Source organism: Hoplias malabaricus, chromosome 4, assembly GCF_029633855.1.
Source record: "Hoplias malabaricus isolate fHopMal1 chromosome 4, fHopMal1.hap1, whole genome shotgun sequence".
Classification (NCBI taxonomy): Eukaryota; Metazoa; Chordata; class Actinopteri; order Characiformes; family Erythrinidae; genus Hoplias; species Hoplias malabaricus.
The window spans coordinates 2,704,511-2,724,658 of NC_089803.1; the positions used below are offsets into that span (position 1 = coordinate 2,704,511).

A 20,148-nucleotide genomic window follows, 5' to 3' on the forward strand; every position below is an offset into this window, starting at 1 on the left:
TTTTCCCCTAACCCCCTAACCAAATTCGTAATAACATTGTTTTTACACCTTCTTTCTGCTTGTAACTGTGTAATAACACCTCAGGGGGGCCAAAGGGTCAACGTGGAATGGCACCTGGGGGCCCTGGGCCCCGTCGAAAAAAAATGGCCTTTTTACGGGACTTTGACCGCAGAAGCCTCTTAGAGTGTATGCCCGTAAGACCCTCCTGATGTTCTAAGTTGAAAAAGTGGGTCCCGACTTGCTTTTTGGCTCCCGTAGGGCCCCGGAAGGTCGTGGAGCCACGAAACTTTACAGGCCTGACCGGGGCACCCTCACGAACAACATATTGAAATCTGGTGGTCCTAGGTCAAAAGCTCGAGGAGTTACGGCCGAAAAGGCGACCGGCGACAGGTCGCGGGGGTCGGGGAACGCTCGGGAAGGTCGTAGAGCCGCAAACCGGGGCACCGTCACGAAGGACATATTAAAATCTGGTGTTCCTAGGTGAAAAGGTCTAGGAGTTATGGCCAAAAAGCAAATTTTTGATTTGAGGCCCTTAAGGTGGTATGGGTCCATACCACCTTAAGACGTGACCCCACGGGGTCGTGGGTATAGTATGTGATGGGTGGTGACCCCACGACCCGTACCCTAAATTTTGGTGACCCTAGGCCAAAAGATGGAGGAGATATGACCCCAAAGGTTACTAAAAAGCACAGGATGTGTTTTGAGGCCTAGTGGCTTTTTGGGGTCAAGGGGCACTTAGGAACGTCCCAGGGTCGCGGGATTCGGGTGAGGCGAAGGTCCCGACCCTGGAAACAACATACTAGAAGATGGTGACCCTAGGCCCAAGGGTCAGGGACTTATTAATTTTTAAAGAAGTGACCATATTACCAATCTGTCCTGGACGCAATGTTGATATATTCCCTTAACCCCCTAACATGTTTTCAATGGGTATTTAAGGTGGAATTATTAGCGCTTTTTGTCGCTAATGTTTAGCGACTCCACCTTAAGAGCTCGGATCAGCTTGTTTACCTCCTCCTAATCGCGCAGCTCGGTCAGAGCCATTTTCACAATTGCAACAGACAGAGAGAGAGAGAGAAGAGAGTTTAACATTGATTTACAGAGGTGACAGGATTGACATCGACTAATGTAAGTTTATTTTGCATTGTAAAGTGTAAATATGTTTATTCTTAGCTCCGTGGGTGTTTATTAAAGGTTTTTTAAGCGTTTTTTTAGCGTTTTTAAGCGTTGTTAAGCCTTGTTAAGCGTTTGTAAGCGTTTTTTTGTGTGTTTTCTGTTTAAATGAACGTGTATATGTTATGAAAACGTTAATAAACGTTTGTTTTGCGTCGTACAGTATACATATGTTTATTGTTAGCTTCGTGGGTGTTTATTAAAGGTTTTTTAAGCGTTCTTTAAGCGTTTTTAAGGCTTGTTAAGCGTTTGTAAGCGTTTTTTGTGTGTTTTCTGTTTAAATGAACGTGTATATGTTATGAAAACGTTAATAAACGTTTGTTTTGCGTCGTACAGTATACATATGTTTATTGTTAGCTTTGTGGGTGTTTATTAAAGGTTTTTTAAGCGTTCTTTAAGCGTTTTTAAGGCTTGTTAAGCGTTTGTAAACGTTTTTTGTGTGTTTTCTGTTTAAATGAACGTGTATATGTTATGAAAACGTTAATAAACGTTTGTTTTGCGTCGTACAGTATACATATGTTTATTGTTAGCTTCGTGGGTGTTTATTAAAGGTTTTTTAAGCGTTCTTTAAGCGTTTTTAAGGCTTGTTTAGCGTTTGTAAGCGTTTTTTGTGTGTTTTCTGTTTAAAAGAACGTGTATATGTTATGAAAACGTTAATAAACGTTTGTTTTGCGTTGTACAATTGAAATATGTTTATTCTTAGCCTCGTGGGTGTTTATTAAATTGTCATTAAGCGTTAATAGTGTGTTTATTACATCGTTATTAAGCATTATTTGTGTGTTTTTTGTTTTAATTAATGTGTAGATATTTAAAATAAAAGTGATTATGTGTCACTTATGCTTTTTCTCAGATGCCGACCCGAAACCAGATGTGCCCCCTGTGCAATAACGAATATGCGAATCTTTCGCAACATTTGAACAGGCTACATCTAGTGACGAATGTTGACGAGAAGCATTTGCTATTGCAGCTTGCGAGTGGACGGTAGGTATTTTTTAAAAATAAATTATAATAAATATGATTTTGAAATATGCTTTATAAAGTAATATATTCTGTATATGAGTGTACTGAATGATTGGTTGATTAAATAGTAAAAATGTAATTTTTTTTTTTTATTTGAAGAGTGAAAGGAAAGTTTTCGTGTCTTGTTCCTGGCTGGACAAACACTACAAATCTCATCATGAAGACCTAAATGTAAAAACTCATTTATGTTATAAAAAAAATAATTAGTAGTTAATATAAAATTCATGTATTAATTTAATTTGTTTTTGTATTTTATGTGTTCTGTGTTTCAGTTTGACGAAGCTGAAAGATTCACACAGTTGGCAAAAAGGCGTGTCATACTTGATAATATAATCAACCTTATCAAGACTGGGCCTGCGCCACCAATATCCGTGTCAACCTTGAGTTTTATTAAATCATGTGAAGGTTTTGACATCAGTGTTGCGAAACCACAGGAAGAACAAGAAGGACAAGAACAAGAAGTACAAGAACAAGAAGAAGTAGCAGGACCATCGTGTGTGGGAAGTGTTGATGCACCAATCTCTGCTCAACAGAGCATGGGTGCATCAACCTACCACACACCATGTGAAATCCATCCAGTAACAGAGAGTGAGAAAGATAAAATAATTAAAAATTTAAAACAGGAGATACAACTGCTGAAGGATCAACTTGAAGCAAGTAAACGGGAGCTCGCGTACTTCCGTACGTTGAGCTCTGTCCAGTTAACCAGCAAGAGGCGAAAGTTTTCCAAAAGGGACACATTCCTGGAAGGGGAATGGCCAAAATACGGTAGGCTATGTTTATTTAACTTATTAGTTGATTGTAATGTAATTTAATTTGAATAGTAAATGTTTTATTTTTGTCTTTTTGTTTTAGAACATATACTGCAAAACTACTTGCACTACCAGTATGGACAAGACTGCCAAGGAAAAAGACTCGAAAATGGAAAGATGGCCCTCTCCCAGATTAGAAGATTTCTCATCTTTTCTGGGGAGGGCCATCTTCTGAAAGGAGGCTTTGCATTTTTACAGAAGCATGAGAATATCAGGCTGTAAGCTAAGAGTCTATATACTAAATCCTATGTATATAAGTGTAGTCTCCGTGATTCATTTCTATTTTGTCTTTTGTGCTTTTACTGTTTTTCAGATGGGTGAATGAACTTAAAAGGGACCAATTTAAGCCAACAACGATTAAAATAAATTTGTTAAATTTGAAAAGTTTTTTTAGTTTCCTTTCTAATTTTCCAACCAAATTGACACATGTAACCGCTTGCAACTTTAACTGGCTTAAAATTGCTATCAGCCAACAATTGAAAGAACTCAAGAGAGACTTGACAAGTCACCTTCAAAATGTTCGCAAACTGTCATCTAGTAAGTGTTGTGTAACATCTTCAACTTTCTATTGAGCAGGGAACAATATTATATATTTGATGCATGAGGTGTATGATTTTTTTTATGTTTGTGTGACAGAAAAACTTGTAAGCAAAGAAGACATGGTGGCGTATAGACGCGAGGCCAGGATTCTAATTCCTAAGAAGCTGGGTAAGTTTTGTCCTTTAAACAAATAGTTGTTGGGTTATGTTGGTTATTCAAACTTATGTTGGAATGTTTTGTTTATTTTATGTGTAGAACAACTTAGGAAAACCAGGACAAGGGCGTGTCTCCAACAGGTATTCGGCCTTATGGCCGGGTACTTTGTAGTGGGAACGGGGCACCGCACTGGTGTCTTAACAAATCTAACTGTTAAAGAGGTGACCGATGCAGAGTCCGGGGAGGGCGGCAGCGTCGTGATCGAAGTAAGCTTTTACATTTAAGTTATGTAATATGTTGACTTGAGTTACACTTAATATGTTTGATGATAAACATAATGCATTGCTTTTATTCTTTTATTCAAAGGTCGCCCAGCACAAATCCGCTTCAACTTATGGCTTTGCTCAACTTTGTCTGAGCAAAGAAGAATTTTCTTGGTTCACGACACTCCTGGAAATTCGAATTGGATTGGAAGGGGCAAAATCCAAATTCTTCTTCTTCACTGCCTCGGGTGGCCGCTGCGTCAAACTTCTGTTATACTTCCAAACAGAGTGGACCAGGATGGGTTTTGGCAGAAGGTTCAACTTCCGCCACTTTCGAACCACCATGGTCCACCATGTAAGTATGCATTTATTTGTGTGATAATAAGGTAACCATGTTAAGAAACTGATGGGTTGTAAATTGTTTTTTCTGTTTTAGACCAAGAATCTGTCTCCAACTAAAAAGAGGAGAATACACAAAGCAATGTGCCACTCGGAGGCAGTGGCAGAAAAATTTTATATGCCTCTCAATAATCCCAAAGAGGCTGCAGAGGTGGCTGCAATACAGCTTGCAGCCATCGACGATTGTGCCCTTGCAACCCTCTCATGCACTGAATCGCCAATTGGGCCTGAGATCTCCCAGCCCGCTAGAACTGAAGTGGCATACTCAACCTCCTCTGCCTCGTTGTCTTCTGTGAGGCGGCCGACCAAGAGGAGGTTGGATTACTCGGACTTGCCTTCCACCATCCACAAACGAGCGACCATAGAGCATTATGAAAGTGACAGTTCCTCTAGCGAGGATGACACAATTAGACGTCCAGTGGTATTAGAAAGCGATACCTCGGAAGGTGTCGTGACACCCAATAAAACGGGGCTGCTGCAGCGCACCCCGATCAAAGCAGTAAGTTAAACAATATATATTTTATTTAACATATGTAATTATTATGTGTCCTAACTTCTATTCTTTTATCTTTTTCAGATGCTGGGAACACAGTCGATGACGGGGCACGAGTATGCCATTTCACCGACGATAGTCATGACAGCACCAGCTCATCGAAAAATAATGCTGAAATCGCCAATGATAAAACTTTATCGTTGTGAAGGCAAATTGGAATGAAAACATGACTATCGTCGGTGAAATTGCATACTCATGCATTTTCTCGTATATATTTGTAAATAGTTTTTAAACACACACACACACACACGCACATGCACACACGCACACATACTGTTTTATAAGGTTTTATTAGCTGTTTTTATATTCATTATTGTTGTTGTTGTTGTGTTTGTTATTTGATTGTTAATAAATATTCATTAATATGTTATCACTTGACTTGTTATTACTAATCCACCCACACATAGTTGGATGTGGTTTGAGGCTTACTAACTTTCTGAGTTGAAAGGACACTTAGAATAGTCATAGGATCGTGGGATTCAGGTGAGTAAAAGTTTAGTACCTAGGAAACAACATATCTGAGTTTCGTGAACTTAGGCACAAGGGTCAGGGACTTATGACCCTTAAAATAAGTGCCTTATAACATAAGTGTCCCAGGGACGCAATGGTTATATAATCCCCTAACCCATAACCTAAGGGGAACCTATTCGTTCTTTTGCGGTTTTTGGGGTCCAGGAAAGTCGGAAAATTCTGAAATTTAGCGTACAGGACCCTGGCACCCTCAGGAATAGCACGTATAAATTAGGGAATTTTTCGCGAAAAGATCGATGAGTTATTAGCGAAAAACCGAAATTCGTAATTAACGAAATTCGCAGGAACGTCGTAGAGACACGAAATTTGACACGCAAGACCGCGCCACCCTCAGGAACGACATATTGAAATTTGGGAACTTTTCGCGAAACGATCGACGAGTTATTAGCGAAAAACCGATATTCGTAATCTACGAATTTCGCAGGAACGTCGTAGAGACACGACATTTGACACGTAGGACCGGGCAATGCTCAGGAAAGACATATTAAAATTTGGGAATTTTAGGTGAAACGGTTGACGAGTTATTGGCGAAAAACGGATCGAGCGTACGCTTACGAAGTTCATAAAATTACGAAACGGTGCACAGCAGACAGGGGCAACGCTCAGGAACGACATATTAACATTTGGTAATTTTAGATGAAACGGTCGACGAGTTATTCGCAAAACACCGATTGGGACGCATTGATAGTGACGTCACAGTCGCTCAGCCTTTTTGAAAAAATGGACAGATTGGTAATACAGGAAACCGGATGTAGTATTATAGAACGGTCCCTAACCCAACAGGGACAGATTGGTAATACAACCCAGGTTAGTGGTTAGTGGAACACATATTACCAATGTGTCCATGGACACTTTGGTAATCAATGCTTTTATACGGGCTCAGGACGTCGTAGAGCCACGAAATTTTACACGCCGTACCGGGGCACGCTCAGGAAACGGGGACAAAGGTCGCGGGATTCGGGTCCCGATTCTGAAGCAACATACTAGAAAGTGGGACACATTGGTAATATCGGAAACAGGAAGTAGAGGGTTAGAATCCGGACCCTAGCTAAACATGACATATTACCAATGTGTCCAACGGAGGCCTTGGTAACATTGGCAGTGACCAAATGACGTCACAGTCGCTCCGACGTGACCGTTGCCCCGTCCACTACTTTTCGGCCATTTTTAAAGAACAGGACACTTCGGTAATACAACCCCGGTTAGGGGGTTATAATCCCGTTTATGACGAAGTGGCACCTCAATGTCTCTCGTTATCTCCCACGGGAATCAGCAGATGTTTAGAAGGGGTGACCTCGAGTTGAACCCCATTGACTCATCTACACGACAACCTACACATGGACCAACAGCGACACCAAATGGACACTGGCGAAACTACGCCTCGCTCGGGGTCGTCTAAACAGTAGCGGAAAATAGTCAAACTCTGATTAAATGTGTATAAACAAATGTATTAATGTCACTTTCTGTACCCTCAGATGAATGCCTATCTTCTAATGAAATGACGTATATTGTTGATTGTTTCTATCATGAAAAGAAGTTCTGTCTCTGAATAGAGAAAACGGATTAATGTTCTTTTCCAGCGTATCATCATGAATTGGATGTAAACAACGTACTCAAGATGGGATCTTATGTGGATGTTTGATGCTAACAGTCCAGTGTACTCATTGTTATAAGTTGATAACATGTATAAGAAATTTCGATACGCGAAATTTATATTCTTTCTGTGAATCACTGACTCAAACCCCCTCCTACTCTCTCCCCCTCGTGAGGGTCACGTGAGGCTGAACTTGTGTCCAATCAGAAAAGAACGTCTCCCATTAGGGCGTGATCGCGCTGACTTTGAAAAACAACAGCTCGACTGCTCGCAATTCAGTTACGAGAGCTCGACAGCAGTTACGAGAGCTCGACAGAAGTAACGGTCCACGAAAGAAAGCGGAAAAGAGAGGACGGCAACAACGGCAAGAAAATCCGAGAAACTTTGAAACAACAAAGAGACGCCTCTCCTTCCAGCCGACGAGACAAAGATAAAACCTCATAGACTTCATCAAAAGCTTACAAGAGACGTCTTGAATTAGCTGATCGTATGAAGTTTTAATAACGCGTCGAATGATTTGAATATCTTCTTTTCTTTTAAGTGTGTTTTGTTTTATTGCCCATCGAAGTGTGATCTCACGAGTGATCAAAGTAGGCGAAACTTATTCGTGGCCAGAATAAGATATTATACTTTTTTGATTAGTCGATAGCAGATACATTAACGTTATAAGCTGACTTCTGAAGGCATCACTCCTGGAAAACTGAACAACGAAACGAGATAACACTCTGAAAAAGCCACTCCACTACAGTGGAAAACCTGCCACGCCTGCAACTCTCAAAAGAAGGGAAATCTCGATTGACGCAGCTCCGCCTGAAGCAGCAAGCTTCTAATTCAACCGGAAATCTCCTTCACAAGCGGGCCTGTCTCTCACCACGTGGAAACAACGAGAAACAACCCCAGAACACGGAGGTTAAACAGCAGGACGCAACGGCTAGGTGAAACGGCAAACGAGTAAGCTAGCAAATTTCACACTTTTCCCGGAGCTGATGTCTATTTAAGTCTCTCTTTTAATTTACCATTAATTAAACCTTAAGTAGCAACAACTTTAGTCACAAGCCAGAAGCGCCTAGCTTACCTTTAAGCTCGAATAGGTCTCCCCTGCGGTGACGCCGCGAGATTACAAGGGTATGCTATGTTAATCAAATATCTTTCTTTTTGTTAATAAAACTTTCATTATTTGAAATCAGTGTGTGCAGTTTGTTCATTAGAATTTCTGAAAATCCTGACGTACTCACTTAGCGTGAGTATTATTCATTCTCAAACTAATTATTAATGTTTTAATTGCCTAAACCAATTATAAACTTTAATTAATATCATTAAGTCAAATATCAGAGATTAGAGGAGTTTGAATATGGTCAACGCTATAAACATAAATTACAAATATATATATTAAATATATATTTACAAAGGTATCGTGGCGTGTGATTAAAAACCTAACATACTCTACAATGTAATGACTATGTAATGATAATGTGGTTTGATGGTGTGTTTTACAAGATGATGTGGGTTAAGTCACACAACAGCATACCTTAGTTAAGCATACCTTAAACACATTAAGAAGATATAAAGTACTAGCTAAGTAGGTTAAAATACATTCTCAATCTCAGTGCTGTTTTTTTGTGTAATGTAATGTTTTAAATATATAATTCCACATTCACTAATCCTTTGTCAGGGAGTAGCAGTGATTTTGGGCTAGGGATTAATGGGTTGAAGGAGGTTATACTGAAAATGACAGAAGCATATTTACTGAGAGAAAAAAAAAGAAAAGCAAAAGCATGTGAAAGTTTATTTTTGGAGCTGTGAAGTTATTTAATTTTTTTCAAAATTAACTATGAACATGAACTAATTCATTTTCTTATGTAATTATGTAACGATGGACTGCAGTAAGAAAACTAGTGGGGCAGTGAAAAATGCAGGTGGGCAGGGAGAAAAGCAGATAGGAGGTTAATTTAAGTTATTTAGATGAGATTTTTAGCATCAGTTGTATAATCGTTTGTACTATAACCTGATAATCTTTTACATTTCAAGTTCTGTAGTTAATGAATTTGCATGAATAAGCAGTTTACAGTTTTTCATTAAATGTTTTTAAAGAAAAAGTATTGAAGAGAACAGAACATGTACATAATCTCTATATGTTTAATTATAGAGCAGGAATTCAACAAGGAGTACAACTGAAATAAACTATTACAACCGATAATGAGTCTGATCTGGCCTGAGTCTGGCACTGATGGGTGCTTCTCGCTCAAACTCGGCCGTGGTCCGGTTATCGCGATTTATTTATGGCTTGCCGGACTAGGGCCGAGTCATTTGAGCCACGCCTCAGCCACAACACTCGGCCTGGGAAACTCTCTGCCCAGACTCAGGCCAGAACTATTGGCCCACTCTACGGCCATACATCGCGGTCTAGACAATGCCGACTCCGTGTGCAGGCATCGGGCCGAGTGTTTTTGTTCCGGCGTGCGTGATGAGTTGTCACCAGAGTAAAGTGTATTTCCCTTTTTGACCTGCTTCTTCCGAAGCTTTCTTCTGCTCTGACGAATCTTTTCCTGTCACTTTGGCCTCAGCAGCATCCACTTGGTAGCTTTACCCAGAATTCTGTGCAGCTTTTTGTATAATGTGCTTTATATATAAAAATATTCTGAAATTTCAACCACTTTCCTCTTTCTTTCTGGATCATTCTGCTCTGCAATAAATAGCTAAAGGTCAAGAGAGAAAGAAACAGTTAACATTAAACTATATTAAACGGTGTGTACAAGTCTCTCTAAGACCTTTATTGTGTGTAAAACACCTATAAACAGGGTTTAAATATCTTAAGCACGTTAATCTTAAGTAAAACACGGTATAAACGGGGTGTAAATATCTTAAACGTGTTTATCTTCAGTAAAACACGGTATAAACGGGGTGTAAATATATTAAACACGTTTATCTTCAGTAAAACACGGTATAAACGGGGTGTAAATATCTTAAACACGTTTATCTTCAGTAAAACACGGTATAAACGGGGTGTAAATATCTTAAACACGTTTATCTTCAGTAAAACACGGTATAAACGAGGTGTAAATATCTTAAAAACATATTTACCTTCAGTAAAAACAGGTCTTGATACCTCTCCAATACAAAGCTCGTCTCCCGCTTCTCCCTCAGACACACTCTTCGCTCCACAACACCCGCCCCCTCTCACACGATTGGCTGTAAAAATCTCAACAGCTGTTCTCCTATTGGACAGTGCCCAACCCTGCCCTCTTCTTACGTCAGACGCCAAGCACGGGTTCAGTCCTGTTCCTGAGTCCGAAACTGTGCCCTATTCACTACCTAGTGCACTATTTTAAGGCAGTGTTCCACATTTATCTTCAGTAAAACACGGTATAAACGGGGTGTAAATATCTTAAACATGTTTATCTTCAGTAAAACACGGTATAAACGGGGTGTAAATATCTTAAACACGTTTATCTTCAGTAAAACACGGTATAAACGGGGTGTATACAAACACAAAAGTAGATATTACAATGGATTCAATATGGCTCGGTCAAAAAACTGTGTTGCTTCCTTCATCTCTAACAGCCATCTGACCTTTTTTCATGCAAGCAAAAAATATATATTTTATATATATTATACATAATATATATTTCCTTTCAAGGCTTATACAACACTAAATTATGCATTTTAGAAAATAAAATAAGTGTAAATTCTAAATAAATTATCTTAAAATATTTTAACCTTTTTAAATAAATTATTAAAAAAAATGAATTAACCCTTAACTGGTTCTTACAAGCTCTATTAAACAGGAATGTTTAAAGTGGTAGTTTTAAAACGCCCACTGGTGTGGATGTCCTGTGTCTCTAATATTGTATGATAAAATGTTACCCCAGTTTTATTCTGGGGGTATTTGTGATATTTAGCATGTTTGCTGTAGAGGACCTGAGGGCTTGTGAAGGGACATAAAACCACAGAGACTCTGTGATGTACCAGGGGGGCTAAACCATGTAGAGCTTTATATATAAGTAAAAAAAAAAAAAAAAAACTTGAAAATCAAGTCTATAAGATACAGGAAGCTAGTGCAGTGTAGCTAGAACTGGAGTAATGTGCTCTCTCTTCCTGGTTCTGGATAAAAGTCGAGCAGCAGAGTCCTGGACTAGTTTCTCAGGTTCACTTTTGTGAAGACCAGTAAACAGAGTTACAATAGTCCAGTCTACTTCAAATAAAAGCATGAATCTCAGCATTTTGTTGAGTTAAAAATGGACGTACTTTGGGCACGTTTCTCAAACAGAAGAAAGCTGTTTTCGTCCCCTTACTGATATGTGGTTTAAAACTTAAATCAGAATCTAAAATGACACCCAGGCTGGTTATTGCTCCTCTGCACTGTAGATTCAGATCTGATAGTCTCTTAGAAAGGACATCTCTCTTGGCTTTGGGGACAACTATGAGTATTTCTGTCTTATTCTTATTTCATTTCAGAAATCTGTTGCTCATCCACTGATTAATTGCAGATGAGCAGGTAGTCAGGGAGCAAAGAGCATGTATGTCATTTGACTTGATAGAAACGTGTAGCTGGGTGTTTGATGTGTAAGTACAGGTCCTGATTTATCAGCTGGACTCAGCTAACTCTAGTGGTTCTGGAGTAACTCCTGTGCCACTGTTGATCATGATGAATTCTGAGCAGCTTTACTAAACTATGACAGATAACTTGACCCAAGTGATCTGACCTACACACTCACACCAGACAAGACTTCTGATATATGACAACTTCACTGTGTGAAAACATTCAATCATGCCTCCTACAGGGTGTTAAAGGTTATGTTTCTCCTGGTGCATGCCACTCAATAAGTTAAAATAACCCCATGGAGGGTGTTGATGAATGCCTTCTGGACATCTGTCAAGTTCACAGTCTTCCCCATGATTGTGGAGCCTACTGAACCAGACTAAGGGACCATTTTAAAGGCTTAGGAAGCCTTTGCAAGTGTTTTGTGTTATTAATCAAATGTTCTAAAATAATGACTTTTGGGTTTTCATTGGCTTTAAGCTATAATCATCAACATTCGAAGTAGTAAATACTTGAAATAGAAATTTGTATGTGAGTTTCACTTTTTGAAATTCATTCATTCATTGTCTGTAACCCTCATCCAGTTCAGGGTGGCGGGGGGTCCGGAGCCTACCCGGAATCACTGGGTGCAAGGCAGGAACACACCCTGGAGGGGGCGCCAGTCCTTCACAGGGCAACACACACACACACTCACACCTGAGTCTCCAATCCACCTACCAACGTGTGTTTTGACACAGGGAGAACACGCCACACTCCTCACAGACAGTCACCCGGAGCGGGACTCGAACCCACAACTTCCAGGTCCACATTTTTTAAATTAATTACTGAAATAATTCTAATCTATTTTGTTTAGATGTACCTGTATTTACTAGTTTAAATCATTTTTTGCTAATTTTTAAATACATTTTATTATGAGCAATATCAAAAACACAACTCAGACCAAGGAGGGAATCCCTGGGCACATATGTGTCAACAACATGTCACAGTTGAAGGCGGATGAGGAGGTGGATGTACACGCAAGGAAGATTTATTAAACCAAAACTAAGACAAACACACAACAAACAGAAAACAAACAGAAGCAGGGAGGCAAGAAAACAAACAAGAACTCAGGGAACATGACTAGAACAGGAACATAACTGTGATCTTGTGGTAATATGTAAGACAGCAGACAAAGAAACACATCTACACACGCAAGAATCGACCAGGGAACGCTGAAACAAAGGGACTATATATACACAGATCTCTGATAAGGAACACCTGGGGACAATAACAAGAGGGCACGACTACAAAGGAGACTCAGACGAGAGGGCGGAGCTAAGGCGGGACTAGGGCAGAGACAGGAAGAATAAACAGAGCCATGTGCTCATTTAGGAAAACTAACACAGGACGTGACAAACAATAATTTACTTTTTAGAATTCAGCCCAAATATCACACATACAATGGTTAAGAAGTTATTAAAATATATTTGAAACACTTCAAAAAAACAACAAGACTTCCGATATCTAAGGAATCCCCTGAACCTGGCACCGTACACAAACTGTGGTAAAAGGGGCCTGGGAAATTCAACACACAGCTCTCCAACACACAGCTCTTCTCCGCTTCACAACACCCGCCTCCTCACACACGATTGGCTGGAAAATCTCAACAGCTGGTCTCCTATTGGACACTCCCCAACCCTGCTCTCATCTTACATTAGACGCCACACCACGGGTTCAGTCCTCTTCCTGAGTCCGAAACTGTGCCCTATTCACTACATAGTGCACTATTTTAAGGTACCCTGATAGCACAAATGCATCTTAGAGACGTCTCACAGACTCTTATGAGATGTATCCAAAACTATTTAATGTAGTGTTTATTCATCTGGGATATGTCTTATAAATATCAGGTTTGGACGCCTGAATGACGTTTCCAAGACTGGGGCTTTATCCCAGACTTGCATATACAATATAGCTAAAATACAGCGTCTGAATGTGTGTAGGTAGGTAGGTGTGTGTGTGTGTGGTGGGGTCATTAGAATAACATTTGTGACATGTTTACAAATTTGCCAAGTTTATTAAATTAAAATGTAACAATATGATAAGTGAAGTTATGCTAATAACATAATTTTGGGAGTAGGACCACGCCCGAACTCCTCTCAGCCCTATATATACCCTGCAAATTCACGTCATTTCCGCATCAGACAAACTCGCCTCATTTAGTTCAGGAGACGGATCTCGACTCGACTGCTTCACGACGTCAGCTCGCTCCTCCGCGCTGGGTCATTCCTGCTGATCCCCATATTCGGAGCAGTGTTCTGCCTTTATCAAGCCCACTGAGCCTCCTGTTTTAAACTCGTTCCGGCTAAACAGCTATGGGACTGCCCGGTATCTAAGATTACATACGGCCATTGCCACGCCTGCAACCGCTTCAACTGTTCTATACTCTGCTGTCTTACCCACTCCGGATCGGTGCTCTGTTCTCTTGCTTCTGCTCACGCAGCATTCGGCGTCCTGAGTGACCCCCGCAATGTGCCTCCGACGCTGGCACAAGGCTTCGAGCCTCCCCTTATCTTCATCTCCGGCTACGCTGCTACGGGACTGCCTCGTGTTTTGGGGAACGCAAATCTACAGTCGTCACGGCTGCTGTCCCACAGCTACGAGCTCTACAGCGCCTTGAGACTCCCATTTCCTCCTCTCCGGCAGAACAGCCTCGGCGTAATGCGATGACATCACAACCTTCTATCTCCGACTCGACGCCCCCTGCTGGAGTATCCTTCGTCTTCACGTTACCCTTTCTGGTTGTGTCTAAGCTGGAGACATTAGCCTCAATGTCTTATAGTCATTGCTGTCTCACAGGTCGGTGCCTTAGAGGGCTGTTTTGATAATAATATAATTATCTGAGCTGAATTGGATAATGGCTTAGAATCTGCAATATTTATACACATCTCCAGGGCAGTAGTTTACCTACACTGCTTGCCAAGGTCCTATCTGAAATGTTGAAAAAAAGTCTATGCAACTCTGTCTCTATGCATCATCCCACCCCTCCCTTCATCATCCTACCTCTTCCCCCGTTGCAGCCACAGCTTCATGCCACAGACCTTCTAGCTCGCACCCCTCTATAGGTGCTGCGGCAGGCCTGTCTCCTGTCCAGCGCTCTGACCACTCGACGCCGTCTACTTTTTGTAGGTCTACTCTACGCATCATCCCACCCCTCCCTTCATCTTCCCACTTCTTCCCCCATTGCAGCCGCAGCTGTATGCCTCAGACCTTCTAGCCCACACCCCTCTATAGGTGCCGCGGCGACCTGTCTCCCGTCCAGTGCTCTGGGCACTTGACGCGGTCTATTCTACGATCTACTCTACGCATCATCCCACCCTTCCCTTCATCATCCCACCTCTTCCCCTGTTTCAGCCTCAGCTGCATGCCTCAGACCTTCCAGCCTGCACCCCTCTATGGGTGCTGCGGCGGGCCTGTCTCCTGTCCAGCGCTCTGGGCACTCGATGCGTTCTTCTCACTGCATGGCTTCCTCATTGCTGATTCATTTTCTTTCTACCCTCTACCCCTGCTGCTGCTGCTCTATGCCTCATACTTTCCAGCTCGCACCCCCTCTACAGGTTGCTGTTGCGGGCCTGCCTCCTGCCTGGCGCTCTGGGCATTCTATGCAGTTTCCTTGCTACACAGCTTCCTCACCCTAGATTCGCTCCCATCCGATCGTCTCATTCTCCCAGCCTCTACATAAGCAGCTTGCATACGTCATGGACGCTCATCCCAACCTCTTAAAGCTGTTATAGTCAGATCTGCCGGAGTCATTAGCCACACTCTGGAAATGTTCACGTTTTCTGCTTTACAAACACCAGTTTAAAACTTATTCCATCCTGTTAGGTGAAATAGCCGTTACCACGGGACTGAGTGGAAGGAGAAGAAACTGGGTCCGCCAGTCATGGATTACTCCAAACTCTGAAAATTATTTGCACCCCAAGCACTTAAGTTTATTATATTTTCTCCACACACAAAAAGAAAAACAAAGAAAAAGAAACAAAAAGAATCATACCAAAAAGAAAACAATAAAACCATCAAGTGTCTTGGAGTTACCCCTACACTGACTCCTAACTATTCTTACCAGTAGATTGACCAGAGGAGGATAGGTCACCTGTGTGAGCCTTGGTTCCTTCCAAGGTTTCTTCCTCAGCTGAGGGAGTTTTTCCTTGCCACTGTCGCCCTTGGCTTGCTCACCTGGGTATTTTTACATCTTTACTTTATAACGGAATTCTGTGAATTAAATTCTAAAAAATAAATTATTATTGTTTGTCACGTCCTGTGTTAGTTTTCCTAAATGAGCACATGGCTCTGTTTATTCTTCCTGTCTCTGCCCTAGTCCCGCCTTAGCTCCGCCCTCTCGTCTGAGTCTCCTTTGTAGTCGTGCCCTCTTGTTATTGTCCCCAGGTGTTCCTTATCAGAGATCTGTGTATATATAGTCCCTTTGTTTCAGCGTTCCCTGGTCGATTCTTGCGTGTGTAGATGTGTTTCTTTGTCTGCTGTCTTACATATTACCACAAGATCACAGTTATGTTCCTGTTCTAGTCATGTTCCCTGAGTTCTTGTTTGTTTTCTTGCCTCCCTGCTTCTGTTTGTTTTCTGTTTGTTGTGTGTTTGTCTTAGTTTTGGTTTAATAAATCTTCCTTGCGTGTACATCCACCTCCTCATCCGCCTTCAACTGTGACATGTTGTTGACACATATGTGCCCAGGGATTCCCTCCTTGGTCTGAGTTGTGTTTTTGATATTGCTCATAATAAAATGTATTTAAAAATTAGCAAAAAATGATTTAAACTAGTAAATACAGGTACATCTAAACAAAATAGATTAGAATTATTTCAGTAATTAATTTAAAAAATGTGGACCTGGAAGTTGTGGGTTCGAGTCCCGCTCCGGGTGACTGTCTGTGAGGAGTGTGGCGTGTTCTCCCTGTGTCAAAACACACGTTGGTAGGTGGATTGGAGACTCAGGTGTGAGTGTGTGTGTGTGTTGCCCTGTGAAGGACTGGCGCCCCCTCCAGGGTGTGTTCCTGCCTTGCACCCAGTGATTCCGGGTAGGCTCCGGACCCCCCGCCACCCTGAACTGGATGAGGGTTACAGACAATGAATGAATGAATTTCAAAAAGTGAAACTCACATACAAATTTCTATTTCAAGTATTTACTACTTCGAATGTTGATGATTATAGCTTAAAGCCAATGAAAACCCAAAAGTCATTATTTTAGAACATTTGATTAATAACACAAAACACTTGCAAAGGCTTCCTAAGCCTTTAAAATGGTCCCTTAGTCTGGTTCAGTAGGCTCCACAATCATGGGGAAGACTGTGAACTTGACAGATGTCCAGAAGGCATTCATCAACACCCTCCATGGGGTTATTTTAACTTATTGAGTGGCATGCACCAGGAGAAACATAACCTTTAACACCCTGTAGGAGGCATGATTGAATGTTTTCACACAGTGAAGTTGTCATATATCAGAAGTCTTGTCTGGTGTGAGTGTGTAGGTCAGATCACTTGGGTCAAGTTATCTGTCATAGTTTAGTAAAGCTGCTCAGAATTCATCATGATCAACAGTGGCACAGGAGTTACTCCAGAACCACTAGAGTTAGCTGAGTCCAGCTGATAAATCAGGACCTGTACTTACACATCAAACACCCAGCTACACGTTTCTATCAAGTCAAATGACATACATGCTCTTTGCTCCCTGACTACCTGCTCATCTGCAATTAATCAGTGGATGAGCAACAGATTTCTGAAATGAAATAAGAATAAGACAGAAATACTCATAGTTGTCCCCAAAGCCAAGAGAGATGTCCTTTCTAAGAGACTATCAGATCTGAATCTACAGTGCAGAGGAGCAATAACCAGCCTGGGTGTCATTTTAGATTCTGATTTAAGTTTTAAACCACATATCAGTAAGGGGACGAAAACAGCTTTCTTCTGTTTGAGAAACGTGCCCAAAGTACGTCCATTTTTAACTCAACAAAATGCTGAGATTCATGCTTTTATTTGAAGTAGACTGGACTACTGTAACTCTGTTTACTGGTCTTCACAAAAGTGAACCTGAGAAACTAGTCCAGGACTCTGCTGCTCGACTTTTATCCAGAACCAGGAAGAGAGAGCACATTACTCCAGTTCTAGCTACACTGCACTAGCTTCCTGTATCTTATAGACTTGATTTTCAAGTTTTTTTGTTTTTTTTTACTTATATATAAAGCTCTACATGGTTTAGCCCCCCTGGTACATCACAGAGTCTCTGTGGTTTTATGTCCCTTCACAAGCCCTCAGGTCCTCTACAGCAAACATGCTAAATATCACAAATACCCCCAGAATAAAACTGGGGTAACATTTTATCATACAATATTAGAGACACAGGACATCCACACCAGTGGGCGTTTTAAAACTACCACTTTAAACATTCCTGTTTAATAGAGCTTGTAAGAACCAGTTAAGGGTTAATTCATTTTTTTTAATAATTTATTTAAAAAGGTTAAAATATTTTAAGATAATTTATTTAGAATTTACACTTATTTTATTTTCTAAAATGCATAATTTAGTGTTGTATAAGCCTTGAAAGGAAATATATATTATGTATAATATATATAAAATATATATTTTTTGCTTGCATGAAAAAAGGTCAGATGGCTGTTAGAGATGAAGGAAGCAACACAGTTTTTTGACCGAGCCATATTGAATCCATTGTAATATCTACTTTTGTGTTTGTATACACCCCGTTTATACCGTGTTTTACTGAAGATAAATGTGTTTAATATATTTACACCCCGTTTATACCGTGTTTTACTGAAGATAAACATGTTTAAGATATTTACACCCCGTTTATACCGTGTTTTACTGAAGATAAATGTGGAACACTGCCTTAAAATAGTGCACTAGGTAGTGAATAGGGCACAGTTTCGGACTCAGGAACAGGACTGAACCCGTGCTTGGCGTCTGACGTAAGAAGAGGGCAGGGTTGGGCACTGTCCAATAGGAGAACAGCTGTTGAGATTTTTACAGCCAATCGTGTGAGAGGGGGCGGGTGTTGTGGAGCGAAGAGTGTGTCTGAGGGAGAAGCGGGAGACGAGCTTTGTATTGGAGAGGTATCAACCAAGTATGTCTCGCTGCAGCCTGTAGGAAGGCGGAGATGGACATCCAACTCCTCCCACATCCAACTCCGCCCATATCCAACTCCGCCCATATCCAGCCACGCCTTCTAATACTGACGTGTTCAAGAAGCACTGTGTGGCACTTGAACGCAGACATGTTTAGTGACACTGAGTAGCACATTAACTTCGCACATAACGTCTTTTATTCATTATTATACTGTTCAGGTGCTTTTTTGTTTTTCCGCTGAGGGCATCTGTTAAAAACATTACCTGATTTATACCTGATCTGATTTAACTTTTGTCGTTGTTGTCAATGCTTGGCAGACTATTATTGTGAATGGTAGGGTGAACGGAGGAAATCGTTCAGGATTCATTCAAATATTGTTCTCCAGTTAATATCTTGTCCCAAAAATCGTTAATTTTGTTATTCATAATGGTCATTCTCAGCCACAACGAGGGGTAATGTTATGCCAACTATGACATGGTGGATTATTATGTAGTGTATGTAGTGCACAGCTGACTGCAAAACAATAATAAAATCCAGTGCTATTAAGTGTACAGTGCCTTGACAAAATAAGCATCCCTGCCTGGTCATGAACATCTTCTCATTTTAAGAACACACAGATTTCCACAGGTGATGCTGTTTGTCTACATACAGTTTATTAGAAGCTTATACAATTTTCATATGTTTTTAAACGTCTGTGTTTTGCGTTTCAGACAAATAAGTATTCACAAATATTAGAGGTACCACTTATTTCATAAAGACTAATAATTACTGCCTGTGAGTGGTTAGAGATGTCTGAGGGTAATTATCCAGGCTGTGAAATAAAAGACTAAAGAGATAATGATGCTAATGAAAATATTCCAAATGTCCAAGTGAAGAAAACGCTGCAGTAAAATATATAACACATGTTCAGATGTCCAGTCGTGCAGGATTTGTTTCAATAAGAAGAAAGAGAAACACATTACACAACTTAGCACTCCATTCACAACTCCCTACAGTCGCGGTCGCTTGAAATATAGTCAAATAGAATATCCTTTTTGGCACTGGCCTGTAGAACTCTAAAATGTGGTTAAGTCACGGGTGTGCAGTCTATATTAAAGACAAGGAAAAACTGGCACAGTAGTTTTATTTTTTTATTTTCAAGCTTTTACAATATTATATATATATATATACACACACTCACACCCCACACAAACATTGGCTCACTCACACACCCAAATCTTCATAAACTTGTTGGCAGAATGGGCTGCAGAACCCAGGGTGCTGTACTACCCCACAATTTCCCCATGTCTCCCAATGCCCAAAGCAGCCTGTGGACAACAAATAATAAACAGAAGCATACTTTTAATATGTTATTTTACTTCCTTATCTTGTCTGTCTTTTGATGTTCTTTATACTCTGTATCATAATGCATGCACAGTGCTTTGATTCCTTGAAAAATGCTATAT

At 40.7% G+C, this 20,148-nt stretch overlaps 3 protein-coding genes across 4 annotated transcripts in view; 2 read left to right on the forward strand and 1 right to left on the reverse strand.

Annotated features, from left to right (window-relative positions):
* The window catches only part of LOC136694229 (zinc finger protein 850-like), a 30,839-nt gene extending 20,661 nt beyond the window's left edge, over positions 1–10,178 (reverse strand). For both annotated transcript variants that reach the window (XR_010802155.1, XM_066667622.1), the window contains exon 1: positions 10,120–10,178. The gene's annotated coding sequence lies outside the window, so the exon portion shown is untranslated. The remainder of the gene's footprint in view (positions 1–10,119) is intronic.
* The window catches only part of LOC136694215 (zinc finger protein ZFP2-like), a 217,488-nt gene that overhangs the window by 37,792 nt on the left and 159,548 nt on the right, over positions 1–20,148 (forward strand). The window lies entirely within an intron of this gene.
* Positions 3,116–5,192, forward strand: LOC136694237 (uncharacterized). Its single transcript, XM_066667630.1, has 7 exons — positions 3,116–3,220; positions 3,316–3,539; positions 3,639–3,710; positions 3,798–3,964; positions 4,065–4,316; positions 4,398–4,859; positions 4,938–5,192. Exons 1-7 carry the CDS (start codon positions 3,120–3,122, stop codon positions 5,073–5,075), a joined length of 1,416 nt encoding a protein of 471 aa, XP_066523727.1. The 5' UTR covers positions 3,116–3,119; the 3' UTR covers positions 5,076–5,192.

Coding starts and splice junctions, on each gene's coding strand:
- LOC136694237 (XM_066667630.1), top strand. CDS start 3,120: ATGGCCCTCTCCCAGATTAGAAGATTTCTCATCTTTTCTGGGGAGGGC. Junction 3,221..3,315: donor AAGCATGAGAATATCAGGCT/GTAAGCTAAGAG, acceptor ACTGTTTTTCAG/ATGGGTGAATGAACTTAAAA. Junction 4,860..4,937: donor AGCGCACCCCGATCAAAGCA/GTAAGTTAAACA, acceptor TATCTTTTTCAG/ATGCTGGGAACACAGTCGAT.